Genomic DNA, 18432 nt, shown 5'->3' on the forward strand with positions numbered 1-18432 from the left:
AACAGAAAAGGTGAGTCCTAGCCAAACAGAGCTTTGCCCAGCCCTGTTGCTGGTTTTCGAGAAATGCCTGCACTCCTGGCAATATCGAATGGAGTTTCATACAGGGAATGGTATTCAGTTGGGTAATATCCAATCGATCGCCATGTAGGTAGTAGTAGACTAGACTAGTAGTCTAGACTAGCTGGCTAGCCTGGCTAACTGAAGCCAGAAGAGAGCTAGTTCCTAGTCCTGTTGCTGCGCATTCACATGCAAGGGACGGAGAATGAAGGGGCGACCAGCCATTTCAACCACCACAACTAGGACTCCACCTATGGCGACTGTCTGTGTGAGTGAGTGTCGATGCTTACTCGCGTGACTCGTAAACTAGAGGCGAACACAGGCCCAGGTCTTAGCCATTAGACGCACACACACTCGCGCCCCATGGAAATACACAAGAGGGGCGGCGAAGACGACGCGCACATTATTTTGCTGCCACCACAAAGGTGGAAAGCCAGAATGGCGAGAGCTGGAACTGAAACTGAAACAGAAACAGAAAGCCAGACGAGTCGCAATCGGAACCTGCTGTGAATCGGTCGCTATCGTCGCCCGCGGAACAAGTAGTCTTGGCCAGAAACTGGGAGTAGGATAGTGCCCAGCCGTAGCGAAATCCGCCCAAGTGATAGTGACTATATAGTGACTCCGCCGCCTTATCAACCACGAAGATCTAATCGCCATCGGTCGCAGATAAGCCGATAAGTTCGGAACCGCGCGTTGGAGAACTTAGAGAAAACAAAAGGCGCTTTGTGCAATATTTGCTGAAGGAGCACGGGCACCGAGCTGATTATTTCACAAATTGGTTTATGCAAATGCTGTTTGCTCAATTCGTCTGTCGGCCGTATGCTAAGTAAGTATACCAAGTGACTCAGCTCCGCCGGGGAATTCCACTTTCTCGACTCCGGGCATCAATGGCCAGAGCGATCTCGGTACGGACTTTGCATTTGACATTGCGGGCGGATCACAGAGGCGGCCGAACAATGGCACGTAGGAGCTTTGTGGCATTCCGATACATGAATACATATAATTATAGGCACATCAGATACTTCACATATTTCATACACTGCACAACCGCTGCCAAACGACTATCGAAGCCTGACCGTGACGTGATTGAGTTGAGCAATAGTTTTTCGCACTCAAAGTCAGAGGCGCGCACTCTATTCAAATAATATACAATACCACGGGTATATTCATATACAATTAGCATTATCTGCCCCATCTGTATGACAATTATATGTTCTGCTCGGCCAGGTGGCACAGTTCAAAGGCAAAAGTCAATGCGAAATCGTTTGAGTCCAAGCGGCGTGGAAAAGTTCATTTCACTGCCGACGCAGACCACCAGCCTTAATGCCATCGCACTGGATCGCATCGGGATGGGCATGGGGCATGGTCTAAAAATACCATACAACCATAAATAGTTGTCTTTAAGGCCAGAAGAAACTCATAAATATGCCATTGTTCCGATGGCGGAGCAGCAGGGCAAACTGCATCGCACAGCGGGCGACGACGACAAGTCAACTTGTCCACTGCCATAACAGAGGACTATGCGAGTTTCGTGTGTATATGGGCACAGATCCCAGCTCCCAGCTCCCAGATCCTAAGCCCATGGCCCACAGCCCCGAGCGCAGAGCAGATGGGCAAGCAAAGAGGGCTGACAGCAGGCCAGATGCACTTGGTCCGTGGATAAATGGCAGCAACAGCATCCGATTTGCCTCACAGCCGCCGCTTTGTTCTGCCAAGTTGTGCTCGTTGTATGTGCCAGCTCCATAAAGCGAATCAGGAACTGTCGTAAAGGCGAATGTCGCCCATTATCTGGCTGTCGGATTCGCTCTTCGTTCTCCAGCTGCACCCCAGCTGCATCCCAGCTGAACCTTTGGCTTGGGCTGGTAGCCAATTGCCCTGGGCGGTACTGGATTTGCTTGCGCTAGGTAGCAATTTGCTTCACGTGGCCGCCGGATTTCGAGGCTGAGTCACCCCAAATTGCACTCAATTGATATTAATGGGATGGCGCAGACGTAGGGCACTATATTATCGATTCCCAGAAGAAGATGCGCAGAATAGCTTATTAGCACATCGGGGTGTTGTAGGGCAGACGTGTTGATCTACAAGATTTAGAAAAGCAAATACGGCTATCAACCACAGTTAGCTGTACACATTTATTCCATCTAAATATATAATAATATGAACAATATGAGTAATTGCTCTGCTCTCCTATCGTTAACCAATATTACTGTGTTTCCGATACAAACTTGATTATTGCTCTGGAACTTACGCATTACTCATACGCCCATTGAGAAACCGCTTGGTAAGGGAAATCCAGAAGGCATATTCATATTCATTCATAAATAAGTATATGTTAGCTGCGGCGTTTGGCCAGTCGGAAATTCACTCGAATTCCCATGCGAATTTCAAGAAACAAGACCCCCTGAGTTGCAGGCGTTTGCCAAAGGGAGCAGGGAGCAGGGAGCAGAGTGTGCCAAGCCTACGGATAAGCTGCTGAGTGCCACCGCAGCGGCTGCTGTTGGCTGGACCAGCGGCGGATGACGCATGTGCGGCGATTCCAAGAAGCGCATTACTCATGCGCGCTCTCCAGCGAGAGGGGGGTGGAGTGGAAGGGGGGCGGGGAGTGCGGAGTGGAAGGAACAACTTCGATTATTGGCAACAGGTTTCGGCAGTGCGTCGCTACGTAAACTCTCTCTCCCTGCTGGCCCCGAAAGCTCTCGGCTCCGCTCTTCGAAAGCTCCACTCGCGATCGCCAGTCGTCGTCGTGCGCCAGCGAGCGCCGAAGATCAGTTGAATTCTGCGCGCAGGCCAGGGCGGATGTGTTGAGCGGCGAGAAACCGAAAAAGTCAGTCGATACGATAGTCGATAGAATCAGAATCGCAGCTAGTCGCGAAGAAAGTTATTCGAAAAGTGAAAGAGTTCAGTTTTGGGTATTGAGTTTTGGTTTCGAACGCGGAAGCGAGCGCGAAAATGGAAGTGCCAGCGGGCAATTAGTGCAGCCAGACACACACACTTGAGTACTTATGGACATAAAGACATAAAGACACACTCGCAGCTCGAAAATACAGCAAAAACAAAAGGATTGCGACTGTGAATTATAAAGTATAAATTATAAGCAACGACAACACATCCACAGCGGAATACGCAGCGACGACAGCTACAACAAACAACAGAAGGAAATGTATGTGCCGAGAGCTAATTAATTAATTCGTAAGTGTTGCAAGCGACATGCAGCAACAAAGGCGGCAGCAGCAGCAGCAGCAGCGGCGATAGTTCATTGATCTGCAACTGCATCCCACTGGCAGCCCAGCTAATTGAAAGGTCAAGCAGCGGGACCAAGCCCATTCATCAGGCCTAACCCCACCATTGAGCACTCCGCTTTGGAGTGAACTTGAACAGCGCTGCAGATTGGGGGTTTCGACACCGCTTGCCCAACCCGGTGTGTGATATGGCTATCACTAAGGTCAAGTTCTAGTAACACTTGGCCACTCATTCCCGAACTATGCATGCGCTAACTCAGAACATAACTCCTGTCGATCGCCACCATATCTTATCGTCCCCGGTGCGTATTCATCGGGAAAAGTTTGCTGATAAGGTTAACAATGCCAAAAAGCTATATCAAGTGGAATTTGGTGTCGTTAAGCAGTTCGAGGGTATTTTTCAACGCACGTCAGCAAGAGTCGTTCTTGGCGAAACTGGTTGGTGGCCAAATGTATTTATTATTTTAATTCGTGTATGAATGTGCCGTGGCATCCAACGCTTGACTCACGCCTCTTCGCAGAAATCCAAACCTGGAACATCGAGTCAGAGAAGATGGGAAGGAGCCGGCGAACCGGTTTGCTGCTGGCCAAATCCACCTTATCATTACCCAGTGGAAGCCCTGCTTCTGACCCAATTCTGAACATCGAGCACGCACCCAGACGTGTGCTACATGTCGTATACGTAACGACTGCGATAAACGAAGCAGGGCAACTTTCGCGCTGAATGCAGTTTCCCCATCGATTGCTTAGCCCAAGCACTCAAAACTCACTCGCCTTATTGATCTAACAGCGGGGAAATGCGTCCACTGTTATGACAACCCCACAGTCCCACAGCCCCAGGGATCCCCACTTTCCCCTTCAACCCATCGGCCCATCAGCCGGGTTAACCACACGGCGCTAACCTTAAACTGTCAGCCCGCCGACCTTCAACCCGGCCGAAACATTTGCCCAAAGAGAAAATGGGAATTGTTTATGGTATTTGCTTAGCGAAATTATTGTAATCAGATAACAGCGGCGGGCCAATGGGCTGTGCGTATATTAAAAACATATTCACCGGCTATTTGGCTGTTTAACTGTTTGGTCGGATCTAGCGGCTAATTGCCTGGCATAAAACAGACTGTTAGCTGCGCCGCCCAGAAGGCCCCAGCTTTAGCCCAGATTAGTCAGCCACAACAAGAATGACGGGCTTAAGTGTTCACTGTCCGCTCCAGATATACTCGTACACGAATATAGTACATACATAGATCATGTATTTGCTACGCTGAGCTCCACACGGCGTGTACTTGATACGAATTATCGCACTTTTCGTCTCGTGCTCCGCTAATGTTGCTCGCATCTCGACCAGCGTTGGGGCACGATCTAGTGGGCTAAACATCTCCATAAACATACAAGTCTCTCGCCCTAGGTCAACACCATCCCTATCAACAGAAATGCGAGCGACCGCGGAAATCTGCGCTATATTTAGCAGCCAAATATCGGAATATCAACAAAAGGCCCACAGCGGTTATGGCCGACCTGGTATTTACCAGGCTAAAATTAAATTCTAGTTGGAGTCTAAACTTACACGGTTTATGGCGCTGTTTATGACGTCCGACCTGTCCAGACACCAGACCACATGACTTTCTCTTTCTCCGCCGCTGAAAACATCGCGAGCAGGACAGCTGGTGCTCCGAGGGCTCAACGAGTCCGCGATGCTCTCGGGGATTAGGGAGACACCGAGGCACAGATATGGTGGCGGGTTCTGCAAACTTTGCTCTGATAAGGGGACAGTCTAGGCCCGATTGATGGCTTGACAAGATGTGAGAGTGCACTTTTCGGACAGCTCGTTTGCTCGTTTGCTCCCACAACAGCAAGTGTTTTTTGTTTGAGCTCGTGCATAATGAAGGGTGTACCACACACCACACAAGTGTTGTGCTATTTCTTACTGCAACGTGGTATACTGGTAACTGTGTATACTGGTAACGCCGGCCACTTCCGATTGCCGTTCCACCTGCCACACAGAATGTGTGCCACATTCAACCTGTTGGAAAGTGGTGGTGGAGCGGAGTGGAGTGACTTCCGTTCGCCCTTTGCACTTGTACTTGGCCTGCTCCCTTTGCAATCGCCCTGTTCCTGTTTGCTGCTGCTTTATTACTCGGCCGGCTTTATGAAATATTAATTGACCTTCTCCCACCTTCACCCTTTGTCTTTGCAGTGATATAAAGTTCAAAGTGCCAGCGGCAAGTGGACGAGAAGTGACAAGTAGACCAAGTAGAGACCAAGCCACCAACAACAGCCACAAAATGACTAACTGCCAAAGTTCAGCGTTCATCGTCGTAGGCACCGTGTTATCCATCCTGGTAGCGGCCCAATCGGCACCCGTTTCCACCACCACACAGGCAGAGGTAAGTTTATGCACAAATAGTTAAGTTATTAGCGGAAATTACATTGTTATGGTTCCCAGTAAATTGCTAAATTGAATCGGACTTTGCCGTTCATCTATAATTTATATAAGAGATGGTAGAATCGGGGAATAATGACATCTAGTATTACAAAACTGAACAGGAACGAGCTGGGAATGAAAATGAATCAGAGTCAGAGTCAGAATTAAAAAACGATTCTGAATCCGAATCGGTTTTTTGCACTTGCGATGACGACAAGTGCACGAGATAGCCGCTTTGTCTGCTCTGTCTGGCCGATTTATAATATATATACATATATAGTCCGTGAGGCTCCACTTCCGATTTGCATGGCGGGCGTGCCAGGCGCTCAGAGCTGCGATTTGCGATTTGCGATTTGTGATTTGCGAGCTGGATGCATTCGGGAATCATACCCAATTTTCCGCCAGACAAAATGTTCCGTTTCCGTACTCACGAGTGTGTCTGTGCAACAGGCTCACGCGCATCGCAATCGCATGTCAACGGAATTTATTCCGCTCACACACTCGGCTTGGTTTTGGCCCGGCTCAGAGGTTCTGGCCTTAGCCTTGGTTGGACGGCTGGAAAGTGCATGCCGGCGGCTAATTGCAGTCTGATTATCGGTATCGCTATCGCTATCGCTCGTGACATTGGCCAGCGGAAAACGCGGCTTTCCACCAGGAAAACTCGCACGCCATTCGCGCTGCCATCAGAGACAATCATCATTTGCCAACGATTTAAAATAACAGCACCGCGACTTTAAAAAGAAATTCCAGAAATTCCCTTCATAAATTTGTTTAGTGAATTTCCAAGAAATCAAGTGCAGTGATAACAACAGAAAATAATTCAATTACTTATTCTTTTTCTTATTAAAAGTATGGTTATTATAAAGAAATGGTCATAAGCCATTTAAATTTAGAAATGATTCAAGTGCTCAATCTTGGTGGGAAATTCCAGTTCTATAAAGACCCAGCTTAAGCTGCCATTCTATTCAGAATGGCGCACCCAAAATGCATTAAGTTCCAGCCACCAAAAAAGTGATAACGCCATAAATAATTACTTTCGATTTGCTGAATAATTCCTGCCCGCGGACAACTTGATTTCCACGCTTTCGTTTTATAAATTTATAAATATTTATCTCCGATTAATTGCTTGTCATGATCGCTGTTTTGCTGCTTCGCCGAATGTAATTTGCAATTACACATTCAGCAATCCATGCGCTATCTACCCGAAGCTAATCACGTTTACTTGCCACAGACTGGCATAAATTAATTGGGAAGACGCGGAGAAGCGGGCCCAGAACTTCCTGATTACCCATGTGCGATCGCCGCCTCCAGCAGGTGATGATATAGATATAGATATAGATACAGTACATCCAGTGGATTCGCCTTATATCGCTGCGACTATACCTCATCACGCCACGCATTAGCGCGTGCTTAACTTTGATTCTAGGTTTATTTATGTTTTACGTAACTCGCCGACTTCTAATTGGTATGTTGGGCGCGTTGGCCATAACTTGGCTCGTTGTCGCTAGCCAGTCGCCCCAAAAGCAGCTGAGGCGACGGTGTTACGTGTTTGTCTCTCCAATGTCAGGTTCTTTGTTCTCAGATCCCTCCCGATGCCAAACGCTTTCCAATAAATCTCCCGGAGAATGCAAATCGTGCAGACCACCGCCGGAGCAGGGAGGAAATCGTGATTTCGCCCCCATCAGATAGCACTTTCTCAGGCGCGATGCGATCGGAGCAGGAAAACTGTATCTATTTCCCAGTGAGTCATGGCCAGTGCCAGTGGCGAGCATAATGGAGCTGTCAAGAGGTTAATTACTTGGCCAATGAACGAAACTGAAAGTCACCCGGGCATTCGTCATCGTAGTGGGCGCAGAGCAGCAAAACAGAGCAAAGACCCACATAACTTTCCTGCTCTAAATATAGCCAATCAAGTGCAGTAATTCGCAAGTTACCACCCATCATTAACGGCCCGCTTCCTGGCCAGAAGCAATCGATAGAGTGAATGTTTGCCATTCGTATCCGAGTTTGATTGATTTGCCTACGAAATAGTTGCGTGCGACCTTCGCGAGGTGCCAAATGCACAAACAAACGAACAAAAGGCTGCAACAGCCTTGCAGAGAGCACTTGACAAACAACTGATAGTTTTTGCTGCTTTGAGCCAACATCCTTTCTCCTTTTCAGGCTTCTCCAAGGTCACTCATAGCTTAGCGTTTCACGCGTCTCGCCATAAACAACCTGGCAACTGGCAATCCGAAAAAGGAGCGGAATGGCAGCGGCAATAAAATCCTTTTTTGCCTGACTTTGCATGAATAGCGCTTTTTATTGTCCGGTTATCTTAGCATCTTGACGCTTATTTATCGCTGTTTGAAATTAGCCACTTGCGGGAAACGGCGCTGCAAAAAGGCAGACACCTTGTGGAAATGTCAAATATTCCGTGGGAGTTTCCCGCCAAGCAGCCTGAACTGTGCCTTATTTTTGAACCTAAAACTGACTTCAAAGTTCATTCCATACAAAGTCCTTGCAAAACCAGCTCGAAGTTCTTTCAATTTAATCCCCTCTCCCCAGCTGCGTATTAAATGGAAATCATTATACAACTTTAAGCCGCATTGGAGACTGCCGTTGGCCCAGTTTCTGTTTTGGTTTTCCCGGTCTGGCTTGCTTTCGCTATAGTTTTGAGTTTTCTTTTCAATCTGCCCAACCTGGCCAATCTCCCCAATCGGCTCGTTATGGAAGCCCCAAAGAAGTGCCGCCAAATGAGGCGCCTGCGCTTCGATTTGCCACTGAGGGGCGAGGGGAGGTGACGTAATCGCCGCGCTAAAACATTTAAACTAGTTAATCCTGTTTGCTAGTTGGCGGCGAGATTGGACAACTCAAATTGCACACGGCTGCGGTGGGAAAATCGCAGGGAAGCACTGGGAAACACAGGGAAAACTCCGCCATTTGCCTCTAATTGTCGCAGACACTTTCGCTTATGCACGTGCTACGCAAATGTGTGTGCAACTAGGTCTAGGTTTGCTTGCAGGCAATTTTCCTGGGCAAATGCAAATGGAAATGGAAGTGGAAACCCACGCGTAGCGGACGAAAGTCAATGGCCTGGCTGACCCACATACCGCATTCCTTCCCACGTCAGCTAACCACGCACCCCCGAAAAACGCTGAACGTTCACCCCAGAGTTTTCATTCGCCAGCTTTCCCGCTGGCCAATAATTTTCCCATCAATTTCCAGCGGGCACGTTGGCGTCGTATACGAAAAGTGTACACAAAGCGATACTCGTTTATAATTTATGCATGTCCTGTTCTTGTTTCTACCGGAAATAAACGGGGCGGAGCAGCACGCCTCCCATTGAAATGGGTGAAAGTTCAATGACTCCACGAAGGAGCTGCCCCCAATGCCATTTCCCCTGCAATTCAAATCCACTTGGCAACTCGCAACTCGCAACTCGCAACTTTGCACCTGTGCACCTGTGCAAATTGTGTTAAATATTTGAAGGTTGCACTGCGATTGTAGCATACTTTCCCGGGCTCACACACTCCTGCGGCTCCTGGCCAAGTCGAGCTCTACATTCGAGCAGTTGAGCAAGTTCAACTCCTTCGGCCAAGTAAACCAGGCAAGCAGGTCAGCCAGCTGAATAGACACCTCGCCCCACAAACTGGCACTTGCTGGGTAGAGGAGCACACATACAGAAGTGCATAAATACTTTCGGGGTAGGATGGTGTGGTAGTAGTCCAAGCCCTAATTAAGTACACTATTGGTAGATGTATGAAGTTTGCTGTTAGGGTTATTCTTTCCAACTCGTCTCCACTATCAGTTAGATTTGCAGTGAAATTCGAGGAGTTCTTGTTGACAATTCTGTTTTGACGGTCCGCCAAACAGCGGAGCGCAAAAAGTGTGTCAATGTGCAGCAATAAATTGAAGTGCAATTTCAACGCCCTACGAATCGTGACCGGACTGCAGTGGCCCTCACCGCTGGAGCGGGTATTATTTCCAATGATTTGCATCTGTCCGACCCGATCCCGCCGAGAATCGCTGATCACATGCAAATGCGCGATAATCCAAAGCGCCGCGGATGCACTCAAATCTGCTAGCTCTGCGAGCAGCTGAATGGGAGCCCAGATCCATGGGTCCCGAAAGTGTAAATTGGTGACTCCCACTTCCGGTTCCGCCCCGACTTCCTTTCGCCTTGTGACGCACTCCCTTCTGTATGGAAAATGCGTCAGAAATGACTCAATGACGGACAGGTTGAGAGTCTTTTGTTTGCTGCCAATGGGGGTTATCTTATCGATAGAAGATAACAGACGAGCCGCGTTTGAGAACCCGAACAATGCAACCGATGGTTGTCACATCGCAATCCGCTGGAATACCACCTTCTCGGTGATCAAGAGGTTCGTGTCCGCCAAAGGGCGGCTTCTCACTCCGAGTAAGTACACAGATGAGTCAGTAGGACCACTCGGAGTCTCCTGCGTGGGAATGGGAATCTGGGTCTGGAGTGGATCTGCATCTGTCAGGAGCGGAGTGACAGCTGCTCTGCACTCGAGCCCTGCTTTGTTTACGGTTCGTTTACCTTTCGAGGAACGGGCCCAGCTGATCGGTGGCGAGAAGGCAAGAGTGGTAGCCAACCCACCCAGAAGATCACAAGATCACAAGATCACAGAGCCACAGAGCCACTGGCAGCGGACGCGACTTGAATACTCGCGGTTCCAGCGAAATGTTTACTTCCTCGCAGGCGGAAAGAACACAATAAAATTAACAGTCAGCTGGCATTATGCAAGATTCGGCAAATCATTATACAACATGTACTATACTATACATATACATGTGTGAGCGGCGGCATTAAGTCATTAAGAATGTGCGACACATAAACGGCCGGGGAACCTGATCCCCATGCCAAGTCGAAAGTCGTATTGCCGAAACGTTAAGCGCATAAAACAAGCGGTTGTAAGACAGTTTGCCGTTGTAATTGGCCAGAAAACCCATTCCATGTAGCTGCCCATAGCTGGAGCGTTGTGATCACTTAACTGTTGAGATAGCCTCGCATTGTTCTCCGCCGGCAGTGCACTTCCCTGATGGGCAAACTGTTTCCATTCGATTTCTCAATGTTACAATAAACAATTCACAATTTACAATTAGCCAGCGATCGCTTCCTTAATGCCGCCGATGCTGATGATCGATTAGGCGTTTTCACACCTTTCCCAGTCACGTCGCACGCGCAGTTTACCTGCACGGATATAGGTACACGCATATCAAGCATACGACATGGGGCCCCTCCCCTCTGGCTTACTTATACAAAGTGGCAGCCAGCGACAGAGTAGCCAGGACCAATCTGATGGCCATACATCAAGTTGGCCACGACGGGTGGCCCATTGGTCTGCTGCCATTGCCTGCTGAACATTGCGCCTAACCAGCCTTCGCGTTCTTCCCTCCTTTCAGATCTACCTGTCCCAGTTCGGCTATCTACCCGCCTCCGCCCGCAATCCCGCCAGCAGCGGGCTGCACGACCAGCAGACCTGGGTGAGCGCCATCGAGGAGTTCCAGAACTTCGCGGGACTGAACATCACCGGCGAGCTGGATGCGGAGACCATGAAGCTGATGTCCCTGCCGCGCTGCGGAGTTCGGGATCGCGTCGGCACCGGGGACAGCCGCTCCAAGCGGTACGCCCTGCAGGGCAGTCGCTGGCGCGTGAAGAACCTCACCTACAAGATCTCCAAGTACCCCAAGCGGCTGAAGCGAGTCGATGTGGACGCGGAGATCGGTCGCGCATTCGCCGTGTGGTCCGAGGACACCGACCTGACCTTCACCAGGAAGACTTCCGGCCCCGTGCACATCGAGATCAAGTGAGTAGCCCCAAAGCCTCAGTTCTTATTTCGGATGTTCATCTAAACTAATGGCCAATCCTCCTCTCTCCCCAGGTTCGTGGAGAGTGAGCATGGAGACGGCGATGCCTTTGACGGCCAAGGAGGCACCCTGGCCCACGCCTTCTTCCCTGTCTTTGGCGGAGATGCCCACTTCGACGACGCGGAACAGTGGACCATTGGCTCGCACCGCGGCACCAATCTGTTCCAGGTGGCCGCCCACGAGTTCGGTCACTCCTTGGGACTCTCCCACTCCGATCAGAGCGCCGCTTTGATGGCGCCCTTCTATCGCGGATTCGAGCCCTCCTTCAAGTTGGACGATGACGACAAGGCGGCCATCCAGTCACTGTACGGCAAGAAATCGTACCCGCTGAGGCCCACCAACGTGTACCCGGCCACCACCCAGCGGCCATACACTCCTCCAAAGGTGCCCCTGGACGACTCCATCTGCAAGGACTCCAAGGTGGACACGCTCTTCAACTCGGCGCAGGGCGAGACCTACGCCTTCAAGGGCGACAAGTACTACAAGCTGACCACGGACTCCGTGGAGGAGGGCTACCCGCAGCTCATCTCCAAGGGCTGGCCGGGATTGCCGGCCAACATCGATGCGGCGTTCACCTACAAGAACGGCAAGACGTACTTCTTCAAGGGCACTCAGTACTGGCGCTACCAGGGCCGCCAGATGGACGGCGTCTACCCGAAGGAAATCAGCGAGGGCTTCACGGGCATACCCGACCATCTGGACGCCGCGATGGTTTGGGGGGGCAATGGCAAGATCTACTTCTTCAAGGGCAGCAAGTTCTGGCGCTTCGACCCGGCCAAGAGGCCGCCGGTCAAGTCCAGCTATCCCAAGCCGATCTCCAACTGGGAGGGTGTTCCCAACAACCTGGACGCTGCGCTGAAGTACACCAATGGCTACACGTACTTCTTCAAGGGCGACAAGTACTACAGATTCCACGACGCCCGATTTGCCGTGAGTACTGCTGGCTGGGGAAGCACTTTCGAATGATGATACTAATAATAATACTTCCGCAGGTGGACTCGGCCACGCCCCCCTTCCCCAGGCCCACCGCCCACTGGTGGTTCGGCTGCAAGAACACGCCCTCGTCCACAGGTAATATCGTCGAGGGTTCGGACAACGAGTTCGAACAGCACTCCATGATCCCGCATGCCGACGATGGTAATGGTGATGACTTTGACGCAGGTGAGTGGGACCGACTCGGCGGTAGTTTTGTTTGAGGTTGAATCGATCTACTGGATCCACGAATATCGAGTCCCGAACTCGGAAAGTCAAAAAGATCTCATAGGAAGAAGTCTTGTATGAGTTGTTACTTAGCGAGAAGCAGTTACGAGTCATGAAATGATAATATAATGATAATAAATCCTATCTTTATGGTATGTTTAATTAAGTTAATGTCTATGTAGTGAAATTCTACTACTCAAGTCGATGTGTTTGTCTTTGTTGCTTATGGAAGAAATACATTTATAATACCTATTGAAAAACTAATTACCAAACTGTGTGTGTCCAATGTCTTTTGACCGTCTATATATGCTCGTACATATAGCGCCTATTTACATACATATAATGTAAAGAGTTTCCTTCTAATCTTGATTTTGTGGTGTTTTACTTTAGTTTTGTTTCAGTGCTTTCATGTTTTATTCGGTGAAAGTACTTTTCTATAGAGTAACCCTCTGAACGCAGCAACTCAATTTTACTGAGACCAATGTTTTAATAACATTTCTAACTACTGTACTAATATTGAAACTAACCCAACTTTGCTGTTTCATCTTCAAATAACTTGTGTTCTTTCCATTAACTTAACTAAACCAGGAAAACTTGTAAAACTAACGCCTTTGGTACTCTTGGTTTTTGACTCTATTGAACTAACCAACTCAATTTAGCATACCATGTACAAAGATACTTCAAAGGAAGAAATGAATACAAAAAACAAAAATAATATAATACCTTGCTTACAGTTTAATAGCCCAGAGAACATATAAGCAATTATCTACCGCAACGACAACAGCTTCCAAAACTACTGGTCAGTCGGTCTCACTAACTGTGGGTCGAGATCCACTCCACCGGAAACCATGGTCCTAGCCTATAAGTCACGATCGTAGCATGCGCACCTTCTAACCTAACCGCCTAACCAACCCAATATACCATCTGCAATAGTTACTAACTGGTTAACCCCAAGAACAAGCAACACTATCTGATAAACACCACAAATTCCGAAAATGGAAACCCCAAAAAAACACCCCACCCTATGCTCTAAGCTCCCTAGCTCCGTAGTTCCGTACTTCCGTAGCACTAAGTATTTATCTAGATATGGTACTGTTAATATTTGATCTTCCACTCCCCGAACTAAACTCTATACCCTGTAGTCAAAATCGCAGAACCTCGAACAAAGTTTGTGCGTAACCGTTTCCTTGTTTTGGCACCCTCGGCACAAAATTCCTAATGGCTAGTGGCTGGGTTGGGCCGCACCTGAAAACCACCCACTCACTCCACACCACCCAATACACACTCAACACACGCACACACGCACACACACACACACACACTCGCCCGAACTCCCCACGTAATTGCATGAACAACCGAAAGGGTACTAACATGGAGCAAGCAAAGATTCACACCTGCATGGCACGGAAAGTCGGAGGGTATTGTAAGATTGACGGGGGCTCTTTAAGTGACTTGTGATCCACTCCCGTTATGACCCAATCTCACTTAACACTCGCTTGCACGTGCCTGGCCCATAATCGTCTAATTTGCATTCAACAGCGGCCGAAAAATCCAAATGTATTCGTATTCGTATTCGTCATTGTCATCTGTCTGTACGTACGTACATGTATTTCTTGCAGGCTTTAAGAGACGCGGATACAAAAACAAGCACAATTAACCACAGCACACACCAGAAAGCACAACAGCAACAACAGCCGAACAAAACGAACATCAACGCCATACCGCCCACACCCACACCCACACCCATTACCACACCCACACCCATTACCACCACCCATTACCACCACCCCACTCCACCCACATGAGACACATCGCGCAGAAGAATCAGAAGGCGGATGGCTGCTTCTGGCTCTTCTGGCTGCTACTGTGCTCCTACTGCCCCCCGCCCCTCTTCCGTACCTTCTGTGTGTAGTTGTAGTCTGGGTCTGGCCATGCGATCCTTCCTGCTCACCCGTAGAATCATCCTGTTCGTAGACTGCTAGACCCCATCGCACATCCCGCCCCAGCGCATCTCTGACATTGCCGCATCCCGAGCATTGCTTTATGGTTTTATTCAATACTTTTGTTCTTTAAACGAATATTTTTATTTGCGGCTCGCACCGATACAGCACCGCAAGTGCCGAGTGTGAATCCCAACCCGAATCAGGGTATTCTGCCCAGCTGGATGTGGGGCATCACGAACAGATTCTTCTAGTCTAGAGGATCTGGTAGCCAGCTCATCCGTGTGTTGTAGCCAGTCCCGTTGTAATTTGCCAGCTTTAGTGTAATCCATCGCCCGCATGAGTGATCTCTGTCTGAATAAAGTAAACCATCCATCGAAACATACAAAACATGCCACGCCCACGAACTGCGCCGCCTGCCGAAACGCCAAGCCAAGTCAAATAGAAAGAAACGAGTTTACAGAGTGAAGAGTATGTTACATCAATTATTTTAATTTGAACCCTTAAGTTACTTACTACCTAAGTTAAACCTACTTTCTGTTCCGTTCTTAAGCCTCCATGCCTCCATGCCCCAGACTCCCCCGCCACGCCCCTAAAATACCACACCCGTTCTAAAACTTGTCTAGCTTAGATCTAAGCCGTTCTGCACAGAATGTCCTTTATCTGAACAGCCAACTAACTCGATTTCCCAACCCCTGTTTCCCTCAGCCGTGGGCGATCACCAGTCAAACGACGAGCCAATAGCCCCGGAAGTGGCCGAGCGAACCGGAAACGGAGCCATGTCCCAGTCGAAACTGACGAGCAGCTCCGCCGTGGGCACCGTGATCACCACCATCCTGATGTGCCTCGTCTCCAAGCTCATCGTTAGCTAAAAGAGCTAACGAGAAGACCCAGCCGAGAAGACCTACGGGCAGTGCATTTCGTGAACCTTAGCACAAAGCTAGCCACTCGAGTAAAGTTTCCGAGATTTGACACCTTGACACCGAAGTGATTGGAATTCAAATGGTACGCACATCATATCGAATACGACGAGAGGGAATCCAAAAAGGAATAATGAAATTGATACATATACAAATTGAAATCGAACAGAATATCAATTGTAAATTGAGCGATCAGCATGTGACACAGGTGCCTTATCAAATACTTTTGTTGTTTTGTACATAAAATCAGCCTTAAATATAATGAAATAGTTTATAACATTCCGCATTCTAACCACAAACGATCGGAAGTCATATCAAATCAGAAGTCCCCTACGTAGTAAGCTGTTTTGGTAATGACAAATTGCGATATTAAGTTTAACGAGCCATATGCCAGGAATTGAAGAGAACCACACAAAAGTTAAATACATTGGACGTAATTTAGTTTAGATATAATTGTTAATGTCGGCACATGGGAAGGGAACTCGCATGTTCCTCCAGCTGTGCTACAAATTCGGAAACGCAAGTGTTTTAAGTTTTAAAAACGATACGATACGTGACTTGACCACATATAAACTAATATGAAAATCATCATCGACTACACATGATTATTGTATAAGTGATATTTAAGAGAGTCCCTTAAACGATATTTCCTCGGGTTTAATATTTAAAACCGAATTATTTAACTTACGTATTATTATGTGTAATTTTATTTGATATACCATAAATGTACGCTGAAATAAGAGGAACTGAACAAAAACGAAAATAAAGAGTCGGATAAATAAAGACGCAGAAGTCCAATAAAAAATAAACTAAATTAGTATTCTTAGTAATTTGGTACACTGTAGCACGACAGCTTAAGGATCAGGATCGCGTTCTAGTTGGGCATAGAGCTCCTCAAGCCTGCCATCCTTCTCGCACTCGTCACCACCACTGGTGCTTCGCCTGAAGGGACCCGTGAACAGCCGTCCAAAACAGGAATCTGAGTAAGAGTAAGAGGAGGTGTGAGCAGTGAGGCAAAGAACTTGGTTGGAGTATTAACATACTTTTGGCTCTCTTCTGGCTGTCATCTGGGGATTGTGTTGTAGGCTTGCTAGCCGGCACGGGATCAGAGATTCCCAAATAGTCACACTCTTTCTTAATGTCTCGCATTAGGTGCACCTCATTGGAACGTGGTAAACCACCTGAAGGATTCGCGCACGGCTCTACCTTGGGGGTAAGATCAGTTATAAATGTATCTGCGAATGGAAAAGTAGTATTTAGTGGAAAGAAGCTAAGTAGGTTGCCAAATCGCATTTATATACCTTCTAAGGTGTTCTGCCTGAACTGCAAACTTTTTATAATGGCGCCGTACTCGGCCATTTGCCGCTTGAGCTTTTGAATCTCTCCCTCCTGTTCGCTGATCTTGCTCTTGCGCTTGCCGACGCTTGCGTTCTTGCCGTTGCCACTGGAATCTGAGCAGTTGTTGTCGCTGTCGCTAACTATGATCGACTCCACAGGCGGTGGGGATATGACCTTGCAGTCGGCATTGTCGTCGTCTCCGTTTGGCGATTGCAGCGCCTGGAAGGAGGTGGCGCACTGTACCGTGGGCATCCCCGCGCGCTTGCGTAGCCGCCGGTAGCGGACTGTGAGAGTGCGGCTGTTCAAGGGCGAATCGACCAGCTCCCTGAAGGCATCCATGGTCTGGTCAGGTGTGGCGTAGCGCACAAAGGCATAGCGAGCACGCTTCTCGCGCTTTAGCACTCCGATGTCCACTCGCATGGCGTTGGCGAAGTAGGCCTTGATGGCCGATGTAGTCATGTTGAACGGCATGTTGCCCACATACAGCGAACAGGGATCAATGAACTCGGCCTGCTCCTCGTCGGAGAATGGCTTAAGCTCCGCCCGAAGGTACCCCGTACCGAAGCGCACCTTGTTGATGTCGCAAATGGTGGCCTCCACATCGGCTCCGGCCCTTAGATGCACTAGACAGTATCGTGGCGCCACGCTGATGGGCAAGACCACGTCCCGAATCTCCTTTGACAGTCCTGCCAGCATGGTAGCAGTGATCTCGGGATCGGGGAAGCGGATGAGCAGCACCTCGGATGCGGGTGACTGGCCCGGTTTATTGGTCAACTCGCGTTCCAGGGCGAGGGCCCTTAATGTGTGCTCACGGCGCATTTTGGCCAGCTCCCGACGGGACAATTTGGCAGTGTCGGCTGAAGGGAATGGTTGTAAAAAAGAGTAGTTGGACATGGACTTAACAGCTTACGTTTCTTGTTGTCACTGGTGGTCTTCTCCAGCTCGGCGTCGTTGTCCAAGCACGGCTCATCCGCGCTAGATTTCCACGGCAGCAGTTGGCTGCCGGCGGGAGTCGACTCGAACAGGTAGGACTCCAGCGAGGGAGTGCATCCGTTGCCCGTGAAGGGTGCTACGTGCTTGCCCAGAACGACTTGGCTGCCGTCGCCTCCCGAGGAGGCATTGCCTAGATCATCGGTGGTACCGAGACGCTTAGCGTCCGGACCGTCGCCGGATTCAAGGGCCGCGCGTTTCGAATCCATTTTGTTAAGGTATCAAAAATACAAATGGTACCCGTCCTATGGAACGTGTTCCTAGCTAAAGTTGTGGAAACTGGAAAAGACTGTTCTACAGCTGTGTTGTTTACCTACTGAATCTTTTGGGGAGTAGTGAGCTTCAAATCCTTATCCGAAACTGACGCAAAATTCGTAGCTGCTGCGACCTGGCAGTACGGCAACTCCAACGTACAGCTGATTTCACTCCCGCGCAACCCTGGAACTACGATG

The 18432-nt window shown here is 49.0% G+C and overlaps 2 protein-coding genes across 9 annotated transcripts; one reads left to right on the top strand and one right to left on the bottom strand.

The window, feature by feature from the left end:
- Positions 1 to 506: 506 nt before the first annotated feature.
- Positions 507 to 16461, top strand: LOC6548508 (matrix metalloproteinase-14). Of its 6 annotated transcripts, XR_001448498.2 has the most exons (7): positions 507 to 883; positions 5491 to 5680; positions 11128 to 11531; positions 11607 to 12522; positions 12585 to 12663; positions 14901 to 15203; positions 15441 to 15480. XR_001448498.2 is itself a non-coding variant. In XM_026981024.1 (6 exons), the coding sequence occupies exons 1-6, from the start codon at positions 840 to 842 to the stop codon at positions 15602 to 15604; spliced, it is 1887 nt and encodes a 628-aa protein (XP_026836825.1). In that variant the 5' UTR covers positions 507 to 839; the 3' UTR covers positions 15605 to 16461. The 6 variants fall into 6 exon arrangements, 5 of the variants coding, with proteins under 5 accessions (XP_026836825.1, XP_015011513.2, XP_015011514.2 ...); XM_026981024.1 differs by lacking the exon at positions 14901 to 15203 and having other exon boundaries at positions 12585 to 12753; positions 15441 to 16461; XM_015156027.2 differs by lacking the exon at positions 14901 to 15203 and having other exon boundaries at positions 15441 to 16461.
- LOC6548507 (protein painting of fourth) lies at positions 16446 to 18422 on the bottom strand. 3 transcript variants are annotated; one of them, XM_026981028.1, is made up of 5 exons: positions 18298 to 18422; positions 17901 to 18225; positions 16954 to 17847; positions 16696 to 16887; positions 16446 to 16631 (listed from the first exon to the last, which is right to left on the bottom strand). In XM_026981028.1, exons 2-5 carry the CDS (start codon positions 18187 to 18189, stop codon positions 16507 to 16509), a joined length of 1500 nt encoding a protein of 499 aa, XP_026836829.1. In that variant the 5' UTR covers positions 18190 to 18225; positions 18298 to 18422; the 3' UTR covers positions 16446 to 16506. The 3 variants fall into 3 exon arrangements, with proteins under 3 accessions (XP_026836829.1, XP_026836827.1, XP_026836828.1); XM_026981026.1 differs by having other exon boundaries at positions 17901 to 18244; XM_026981027.1 differs by having other exon boundaries at positions 18294 to 18422.
- Positions 18423 to 18432: the final 10 nt, after the last annotated feature.

This window comes from Drosophila erecta, unplaced genomic scaffold (genome assembly GCF_003286155.1).
Source record: "Drosophila erecta strain 14021-0224.00,06,07 unplaced genomic scaffold, DereRS2 tig00000092-arrow-pilon, whole genome shotgun sequence".
NCBI classification, from domain to species: Eukaryota; Metazoa; Arthropoda; class Insecta; order Diptera; family Drosophilidae; genus Drosophila; species Drosophila erecta.